Here is an 11,487-nt window from a genome sequence, read left to right as displayed (position 1 = left end):
AGTATGAGACTCGAAATATCCAATTAGGTTTTGATAACAATGACCCCTCGCATTGTGATAAAATTACAGATGAGCTGTTCGATCATGACCGTCGAATTTGAAAGGGCGATGGAGGAGGCACGTAGTTTACTTCACCTCCTCCACCTTAAAGGACAAAGGGATGGAGATATTTCCCTGACAAAAGGATAACACCACTTTTCCTTTCCTCAATAGGATTCGGTTTTTGGCACATCATCGTCGTCTCTGCAAATCTTCAGAAAATAAATAGGTTTGAATTCACGTAAATATCTTATCAAAATAAATTCCTAAATTTGAACTCACTTGATATACAACACGTATTTTATAATAAAAAAAAATTATAATTAAACAAATCACATTTTGTGAGCCTATATTTTTGAAAAATTTTTGTGGACGAAGTATTTTTTATTGTAAGAGAATTCTCATTAGTTTAGTTAAATTTATTTTTAAAATTTAATTAATATCACACTTTTTTATATTTATCTATTCTATTTAAATTCAATCTTCACATTGAATTAATCATTTACTCTCTATATAATAATAAAATATTATTAATTTAATAATTTTTTTTATTTAATTTATTTGTATCACATTTTATAATTCTACTAATTTAATATTAATAATAATTATATTATCATTAACTTATCATTATAATTAACTTAATAATTAATATTCTAATTAATATTAACTAATTTATTTATTTTTATCAAATTTTATATTTAATAATAATAAATCGAACCAAATTTCTTAATTACAAAATATACCTACATATTTTGTAAGAGAAGTTAAAATTGAATATTTTAATATTTGACTAACCTATTATTGTTCACCTATAAATTTTGAGAATCACTATAGAAAAAATTTAAAATTTTATAGAGATGCACAATCCAATGTGGTGGTTTTTTAGCACATATTTACTAAAATTTAGCTATCATTAAACTTTAGTCAAGTCAATAAAGTTGCTCTAAGATTGAATAGAATCTCGCCCCATAATTTGTAAAAAAGGATATTACATATTTTACATTCAACTCGCTCTTATGACAATACGATGAGATGTTATTGTTTATTAATTTTTTGAATTTTTTTTTTAAAAAATAAGAAATAATTTAAGGATGATAGAAAGTGACATGCTTGTTAAATGGGATAAAAACATGGTTTGAATATAGTATATAGCATTAATCAAAACAAAAAACAACTCAAATGCCATTTGTTTATCTCCATTCAAGAGAAATAATATTTATAGTTATAAAGTGTATAAATATTATGTAATATTTTAAAAAAGATGAATAATATGTGATGTATATGATAAAATTAATTTTTAATATAGACTCTATTTTTTTAAAATAAATATGCGACGCTTACATAACTCATAACTATATTTATTATTACTCAGGGGTGAGATGCTCTTAAAATAAAATAGGAGGATTATATGTCGTTAGGCGTAAGAAAGGTTGTGAGGTTATCGGTCTGGATTGAAAAACTCGATCAAACTAGACGATTTCGGTCAATCCAGCCCAGACTAATAACTTTTTCGGTAGGTCTTATTTTAAAAAATTCAAAAATTTCTACTTTTGGTCCGATTTTGGTCTGGTCTCAGGATATTAAATATACTATTGACTAATATGCTATTAACAATTAACTAATATATTATATAATAAATCATAATATTATATATGATGATATATACTCTATAATTAATTAAAATAGTTAGGTATATTTTTTGTAAAATACCCAAGGCCTAAGTATCCATAGACCATTACATTTATTCATTAATCATATATAAAATATTAAAATGTTAAAATAGATCATTATGCATTAACTATCATAGTTTATATGCATACTATTGAGTACTAAGTTACTAGCTATTAACATCGTTAATATAATTGTGAAATAATTTTATTAATGAATCAGTTAGATAATCCACATTAAAGAGTTCACTTAATTTTGATTTTTACCAATTTATATAATTTTTATCTATTAATTTATTTTTCAAGAAAATAAAATAATAAATTTGTGCTAGTTAATATGAAAATGGCTCAATTTAGAGTGAATATGAATCTAAACGGTATGTTTAGTTACACAAATAAACCGAGTTGCGTGAAACAACCGAGTTTATTTTTTATGTTGAAATGGCACCCTTTAGATTGAAAAATAATATAAACAACTTTCGTTTCAATATAAGGATTTGTAAAAACTAGGCGCCTCCTCTCTTCTCCCCTTCATTTCTTCCTCTGTCCAAAATCGAATCCTAATTCCAATCTCTAACTCCTCACTCGATGCCCTCGATCTTCTAACTCTGAGCCCCTCCTCCCCACGCTACCGCATCCATTGTTGGTCTCTGCTGGAAAACTATATCCCCACTTGTCTACGCCCCACGCTGCCATCTCTTGGCTTTTCACTCTAAGGTACTGATCGATCTCGAGCTAATATTCTTTATATTTGCATAATCTTTTTTTTTTTTTTTATATTCTATTGTAATTGATCAATTGATGTGTTTGAGATTATGGTTGATGTGCTTGAGATTGAATGCACTTATTAGACTGCAAATAATTATTTCATTTTAATTTCATTAATTTTATATGTTAGTTCATTAATTATCTATAAAATGAAATAGATTACAAGAAAAAAGAAATGAAAACTTTTATAAATAAGGTTATGTACAATAGGGTAGTGATTAATTTTACTTGGTCCAATTATAGATGGTCGAATTAATTTTATGTTTTAGTTGATTAATTTTATTTGATCAAATTATAAATGGTGAATTCGAATTTGTTTGTTCCAATTCAGATGTTAAAAAAAAAGAAGGAAAAAATTTGCTTAAGAAAAACAGATGCTTAAAAAGAAAAGAGATGCTTAAAAAAATATATGCTTATATAGATGGTAAATCATAGTTTGTTTGAATGTAATGCTTAATTATTGTAATAGCTGGATTCATTTTATATATAGTTTGTTTGGTTCCCAACTGTACGAAGAGAAATACTAAAGATGCTACACAAGGGCAAAACATTCCTTCATTTTATTTCGTCTTATTTTAGTTGTGAATTACTTTGTACTATTATTTTATAAGTAGGTGATTTATGGGTAGATGCTTGTATTGTAACAATTTTTATTAAATTATTTTTATATTTATATTTATTATTTATTTATTTATTTATTTATTTGGAGTTTGAAGTTAGGATATTTCATTTATTTATTTATTTATTTTTCTCTTTTTCTTTGTTTTTAATTTTATTATGATGATTGCTAACTTTTATGAATGGATAAATGGTGATGGTGCACATTTTTTAATAGAACAAAACTGTGGTTTAAATGTATTTTCAAAACTTTTTTTATGAATAAGTTCCTAATATGCTAATTACTACTTTTTCCTAATTTTTCTTTGCGCTATTTTTATGAACAAAATTGGCAAATAAAGTTAAATAGTTGATATATTATATGCCATTTTCAAAATTGGAAATTGTTTTGGCACATTTTTTACTTGGGCTGAAATAAACACATCCCAATTTATTTTTATTTGATTTTGGTAGGTTGGGTCTTTAACAAAAATTTCTCTTCGGACTAGACCGACTATACTCCTAAGCGTAACGACCTATTTGACACTTGTTCAAAGATAACTCCATCATCATTCCCGCTTTCAATTAATGATATTGGTTTAGTTAAAAGAAAAATTATATTCATCATCCTCACACCACACATTTTTTTATTTGGTAATAAAACTCTAGTTACCAAATAAAAATAAATAAAAATTTATGTGGTGTGTGGAGATGATGAGTAGGAAAATTCTAGCTAAAATCAATGTTTTAGCTATTTTACCTAATCCAGTTTAGCTCTACCACATATGTTAGCTTTAGCTGTTCTTCTGCATTTTGGAATAAAAATTTCATTTGGCCTATGAGCAATATCACTTCAAATTTGAAGAATGAATTGGATTCAATGTGTCTCAAATCTTGAGTTGAGGAGTTATAGCCACTCCAATGCAGACGCTTTCAACAATATATATGCAAAATTTGCATTTAGCTGAGCTTTTGATTAAACCAATGCTAGTACTCTTTTACCTTTTGTTTCTTTCTCTAAAGCATAAAAACATTGTTTTTTTATCGTTTCTTTATTTAATGATCTAATTCTTTCAACAATATTACCATTTTTGTTCTAGTTTCATTTACCTAAATCCAAGTTTGTCTATTGTTCGTTCATTGCTTATTTTATTTTTACATCCACCTTCTAGTTTTATCTCTATGGATCATTTTCTTTAACTTGACGGTTTTCTATTTGACTCCTCATCCAATGATGAATTGGAAATAAAATTCATCTTTCATTGTGAAAGAAGAACAATTAAACAATGAAAGAGGACTATCATCACGTCATAGTGCTGTTCAACCTTGTCAATTCATCATGTGTAATTCTATTCAAGGAAACCAAAGTCTTGCTTTATTATTTTGTTGAACTGCATGTATATCCTCCCAATATATATTAGAGAAGGTTGCTTCTGAGTCATGAACTATTTCTCCATATTCATTCGACAATAGAAGTCTACGAACCATACTTTGTCCCAAAAATATATGTTAGTGAAAGCCTCAAGATGTCTTTCCTTCAAAAGATAACTACAACAATTAGGATACTTGCGAGTGACAACTGATCTTATGGACAAATAATTAAGGATATGTGAAAGCACTGCATGGTTGAGTACTAAAAAAAATGTCCAAAAAAATGTAATTGAAAGGTTTAGGTTGTCTTTCTTTCAAAAGATGACCACAAGAATTAAGATGCTTGCCTATAGAGTGTGACAACTAATCTTATTGACAAACACTTGAGGATTGTTGAAAGCACTACACAACTAAGGTCACTGAATAGTGGTGAGATTGCTAGCTGAAATCATGGATTTCTAGAGATGTTGGAAAATATTGATTTAATGCCCTAGAAAAATCCAAGTGCATGAACCAAAAATTATTTAGAAGTTATGGTGTCGGATGATTTTTACATATGACATGCATTTTTTTGTTTATCAAGGTTTCATAATAACATCAACAAGGAAACATTCATAAAAACAATTTATGTAACACAAAGAAATAAGTGAAAATATTATGATATAGTTCAAGAGTCAGCATGAAAAGATTTAAAGTATGCATTTTGTGGCACCCATTTTCTCACGAAGGTCTGAGTGAGGATCGTGGTGTCAATGATGTTGGCTAATGGTCAATACCTAAGAAAGAATTGAAATAGGCGTGTAATTTTCCTAAAGAAAATATACGTGAAAGATATGTACCTATGTTGCAAGACATTCCTTCATTTTATTATTGTAATGCTTAATTATTGTAATAGCTGGATTCATTTTATATATAGTTTGTTTGGTTCCCAACTCTACGAAGAGAAATATTAAAGATGCTACACAAGGGCAAGACATTCTTTCATTTTATTTCGTCTTATTTTAGTTGTGAATTACTTTGTACTATTATTTTATAAGTAGGTGATTTATGGGTAGATGCTTGTATTGTAACAATTTTTATTAAATTATATTTATTTTTATTTTTATTTATTTATTTATTTGGAGTTTGAAGTTAGGATATTTCATTTATTTATTTATTTATTTTTCTCTTTTTCTTTGTTTTTAATTTTATTATGATGATTGCTAACTGTTATGAATGGATAAATGGTGATGGTGCACATTTTTTAATAGAACAAAAATGTGGTTTAAATGTATTTTCAAAACCTTTTTTATGAATAAGTTCCTAATATGCTAATTACTACTTTTTCCTAATTTTTCTTTGCGCTATTTTTAAGAACAAAATTGGCAAATAAAGTTAAATAGTTGATATATTATATGCCATTTTCAAAATTGGAAATTTTTTTGGCACATCTTTTACTTGGGCTGAAATAAACACAACCCAATTTATTTTTATTTAATTTTGGTAGGTTGGGTCTTTAACAAAAATTTCTCTTCGGACTAGACCGACTGTACTCCTAAGCGTAAGGACCTATTTGACACTTGTTCAAAGATAACTCCATCATCATTCCCGCTTTCAATTAATGATATTGGTTTAGTTAAAAGAAAAATTATATTCATCATCCTCACACTACACATTTTTTTATTTGATAACAAAACTCTAGTTACCAAATAAAAATAAATAAAAATCAGTTTGGTGTGTGGAGATAATAAGTAGGAAAGTTCTAGCTAAAATCAATGTTTTAGCTATTTTACCTAATCCATTTTAGCTCTACCACATATGTTAGCTTTAGTTGTTCTTCTGCATTTTGGAATAAAAATTTCATTTGGTCTATGAACAATATCACTTCAAATTTGAAGAATGAATTGGATTCACTGTATCTCAAATCTTGAGTTGAGGAGTTATAGCCACTCCAATGCAGACGCTTTCAACAATATATATGCAAAATTTGCATTTGGCTGGGCTTTTGATTAAGCCAATGCCAGTACTCTTTTACCTTTTGTTTCTTTCTCTAAAGCATAAAAATATTGTTTTTTATCGTTTCTTTATTTAATGATCTAATTCTTTCAACAATATTGCCATTTTTGTTCTAGTTTCATTTACCTAAATCCAAGTTTGTCTATTGTTCATTCATTGCTTATCTTATTTTTACATCCACCTTCTAGTTTTATCTCTATGGATCATTTTCTTTAACTTGATGGTTTTCTATTTGACTCCTCATCCAATGATGAATTGGAAATAAAATTCATCTTTCATTGTGAAAGAAGAACAATTAAACAATGAAAGAGGACTATCATCACGTCATAGTGCTGTTCAACCTTGTCAATTCATCATGTGTAATTCTATTCAAGGAAACCAAAGTCTTGCTTTATTATTTTGTTGAACTGCATGTATATCCTCCCAATATATATTAGAGAAGGTTGCTTCTGAGTCATGAACTATTTCTCCATATTCATTCGACAATAGAAGTCTACGAACCATACTTTGTCCCAAAAATATATGTTAGTGAAAGCTTCAAGATGTTTTTCCTTCAAAAGATAACTACAACAATTAGGATGCTTGCGAGTGACAACTGATCTTATGGACAAATAATTAAGGATATGTGAAAGCACTGCATGGTTGAGTACTAAAAAAAAATGTCCAAAAAAATGTAATTGAAAGGTTTAGGTTGTCTTTCTTTCAAAAGATGACCACAAGAATTAAGATGCTTGCCTATAGAGTGTGACAACTAATCTTATTGACAAACACTTGAGGATTGTTGAAAGCACTACACAACTAAGGTCACTGAATAATGGTGAGATTGCTAGCTGAAATCATGGATTTCTAGAGATGTTGGAAAATATTGATTTAATGCCCTAGAAAATGGAAGAATTGTCCAATCCAAGTGCATGAACCAAAAATTATTTAGAAGTTATGGCGTCGGATGATTTTTACATATGACATGCATTTTTTTGTTTATCAAGGTTTCATAATAACATCAACAAGGAAACATTCATAAAAACAATTTATGTAACACAAAGAAATAAGTGAAAATATTATGTTATAGTTCAAGAGTCAGAATGAAAAAATTTAAAGTATGCATTTTGTGGCACCCATTTTCTCATGAAGGTCTGGGTGAGGATTGTGGTGTCAATGATGTTGGCTAACGGTCAATACCCAAGAAAGAATTGAAATAGGCATGTAATTTTCCTAAGGAAAATACACGTGAAAGATATGTACTTATGTTGCAGAAATTTAAGTAGAATACATTGTGGTGACAATGCTAGTTATTAAGTATCAGAATACTAATCTTTACAACAAAAGGGGTCTCTTGCCCTTCATTAAATCCAGAGATATTACATTGTCCAAATGTACATAAAGTTAGTTGTCTCAAAGTGGTGGACTGATTACAAGTAGTCACCTGACTTAGCATTTTATATTCTAACGGAAGGTGCAGGATAATTACAACGGGTATAACTCTCCACACTCAAGACTCGAGCGGGTTTGACTATTCTTCCTCGAGTGTCACGCTGGGATTTGGATCTGCATCAAAATCTACAGTTCCAAGAATGAAACCATAGGTAGGTTAGGAGGCTATGATAAGACTATTAATAAGAGATAATGCTACCGAATATGCTATGAACATTTTCATGAAAAGATTGGATGGACACATATGTGTGTGGTGATGAATCACCCTCACTTTTATAGCTACGTGCATCCTCAAACATGATAAGGAATCACCCTCTCAGATAACACATGTACATACATAGACATGACAAGAAATCACTCTCTGGGATGTTGCCATTTTCTCTTATACAAAATACATAAACACCTTAGTATTAATATGGTAAGGAATAATCTGTCTCCAATATAAATATAAAACCTCATAAAAATCAGTATTCAGCCTATGTCAGCCCCAATAACATTGTTCTACTATATAGGTGCTCATCTTATAGATATTCGTCACACAGACTTCTCACACAGAGATACTTGTTGCATCAGGGATGCTTCTACCCGGCCAACCAACTTGAAGACACCAACACGTGATACGCTAGGATCCTAAATCCCGACTATTAGGTGAGGCCAAATACAACATCGTTCCATCCCAATCCCTATGAGGCATTCTTCTTCTAGTGTGAAGCACGTCACAATGTTTCGTATGAATGGTTTAGGGAATTCTCCATCCCGTCCCATGATTATAGATTCACGCTACTGACTTCTCACATAGAGATAGACATTCACACACAAAAATTGATATTCTTACATAGAGATATTGGATTCCTACATAAGTATTCATAGTCATGTATTAAAAACAATTAACACATTTAAACATTTTAAATATTAGAAATCAATGCATAAATATAGGCATAAATATAATGATTGAAATATATCTTCATGCTTATAGAATGGGGGAGAGAAGTTACAGAAATAATGCAATATCTTGTACTCACAATATTCACCCTACCAATACTATCTTAAAAGCTAACCTACCTTCCTACGTCGAAAATCCTCTCGGCACCGCTCTACTCCTCACTTTCTGAAGCAGTTGACTTCACAAGCTCTTTGGTGAATAAGGTCTCAAAAGTGAGATACCATCCCACGTCATGATTCTTTAAATAAGGTAGGATTGTCATATGTCATTTTTTACTCCTCTCTAACTTTGGATTTGCGTTAAGGATTTTCATTAATTCTTCCATGTCATATTGCAGGATGACAGAGGCAAGATTGCCAAGTACGATCCACATGCTTGGTCCTTTGACTTTCCTCGAAAGAGGGTCTCGATTGTGGCTTGAGTTGTATTGCTATATTAAGATGATGTGACCCGTCAAGACTTCACCTTTCATCGCAGAACCACTCTAGATGGAGTAGTGGTTTTGAGTGTAGTACCACCACTTTTCTAAGCACTTCCGAAAAGCTCCATTACTTACCCAGTCTCTTCCAGGCTGCTACTCGCCTTGGCGGGTAACTCTTCATCTTGTTAGAGTTATTGGCTTTTGCAGTTCATCATTATCGCCTTCTTGGTAAGTGACCTTCTCGTGCTCACCTTTAGTGAAATAGTACACTTATCTCCACCTCACTCTGGGATACGTCAGCAAAGCGCTTGCAAGGTGCTTGCTGACCCATGTGCTAGATTGGCTGCACTTTACATCGCTTGCTCTAATTCCTTAAAGTCTTAAACCAGTTGAGTATTTCTTATCTTTGTCTTCCACTCAACTCTAAGAATGGTCTATCCCCTTTTGCGTAGGCGGCTCCTCACACATTTTGAGTGTTCCAAGCATGGTTTGCAATTATTCATGAACCATTCATACATTAGACCATATAATTCCATTTTCGAACAAATCATAGAGAATCCACCTAAACCAATGTACGTCACACGAGTACAAACTTGAATTTTTGAACTTCAGGACATCATTGTATTAGAGATCTGGAAACTCAAACTCAACTCCAATCAAACCTTTTCAAGTATTTAAGCCAAATGCATAGGAGGTCGTTAGAATTTAGACTTTAAATTTTGTCATTCCATTATGTAGTTTGGGTGTGATGTACTCACTTCTTGACATTGATAAATGATATTTGAACAATTGGTTAGCAATAGCCTCCATTGAAAATAAAGATGTTTCAAAACATTAGCATCCATGAAAAATTTAATTGTTTGAAAGCAGCAACATCCATGGCAAATGCTCCAAAACATAACGGTTTTTCAATGGTTATGACAACGTAGTCCTATACTTTGCAAGGATTTCCAATTGGCGTTTATGAATATATTGTTGTTGCATAGGAGATAGTTTGCTTGTATCTATCACCATGATCTCTAACTCAAGCTTTCTTTTCTTAATGCGAAGTAACTCTTGCTGATCTTCCTCTACAATTCTAAGCACTTCCCGCCTCTCCTCATTCAATTTCTTCCTCTATTCCTTCAATTCAACTCAACATTTCTACAAGTGAAGTTTCATGAGCCTTTCTTTTTTTCTCCTTCTTCCCAGCCTTCTTACCATGTGGTCTCTCCAAGTCCACAAACACATCCTCTGAGCAATGATCTTCCCCAAGATGTATTGACTCTAGAGTATCAGGAGAATGTGAATTTTTTTGATTTCCTCCTCGATCTCAATTGATCCATGTGTCTGCCATTTTGGTTGATGTCTTAGTAGACACCAACAATGTTCAAATAGAAATGTTGCCTTTTGGTTTTCACGACACATATTCTACGCCTTTTGAATCTAAAAACAGACAAAAATAATGATAATTAGAATCCTTAAAGTATCTAATAATTAAATAATTCAACACTATCAATAGCAACTCATTTATACCTTATCTTGCTCGTTAACACCACTTGTGGATGCATTGATTCAATCTGAAATAAGAACCTACAAAACTTGTTGGTACTTTTTTGAATTGTTGACCACCGACTCATTAAAGAGACCACAAAGCGTTCAAGACTACATGGCTTCTTGTACTTGTGGAAGTACTCATAAATTCTATTCCACAATTGTGTGGCTCTTTGGTCATTTCCTTGAATTACATCTAAGCTAACATTGAGCCAAGCCGATACAAGTTGATTGTCTTCTTCCACTGTGAAGTTTCCACCCCTATGAGATCTCTTTCTAGTGGATCCTATATGTGCTTGGGTTTGAGTATCTTGGGCATATACGTTGTGATTTGTAGAGGTCCCGATAGTTCCATTGTTAATTCCATGTTCACCCTCTTGCAAGAGAGTAGTGGTAGAGAAGAGATCTTCACCCGTTTGGGAATCCATCATTAAATAAATAAAAATACAAGTTATAATCGAAAAGACCAAAAAAAAAAAAAAAGATCATAAAAGAGGGTATAACAAAGACAATAATAGTTGGGTCAAGAATTTAATACCACAGTATTACACTAAATATCTGATACCACTTCACTGATACCACACTAGTACACAAACACAATCCATTTTGCAAATATTAGTTTTCTATGGTTCTTACTGAATTGTCCAAATATCTTAAAAGACTACATGATAAAATAAAAATCATGGGTTCAATATGTGCAATCTTGGATAATTTCTCTTTTA

General features: G+C 30.8%; 1 protein-coding gene across 1 annotated transcript; it reads right to left on the bottom strand.

Moving 5' to 3' along the window:
• Positions 1-10,021: 10,021 nt before the first annotated feature.
• LOC109003892 lies at positions 10,022-11,193 on the bottom strand. The gene is made up of 2 exons (XM_018982231.2): positions 10,748-11,193; positions 10,022-10,657 (listed from the first exon to the last, which is right to left on the bottom strand). Exons 1-2 carry the CDS (start codon positions 11,191-11,193, stop codon positions 10,582-10,584), a joined length of 522 nt encoding a protein of 173 aa, XP_018837776.2. The 3' UTR covers positions 10,022-10,581.
• Between the last annotated feature and the right edge of the window lie 294 nt (positions 11,194-11,487).

The sequence above is a fragment of the Juglans regia genome, chromosome 3, assembly GCF_001411555.2.
Source record: "Juglans regia cultivar Chandler chromosome 3, Walnut 2.0, whole genome shotgun sequence".
Taxonomy (NCBI): Eukaryota; Viridiplantae; Streptophyta; class Magnoliopsida; order Fagales; family Juglandaceae; genus Juglans; species Juglans regia.
This window is presented reverse-complemented; position numbering and strand designations above follow the sequence as displayed.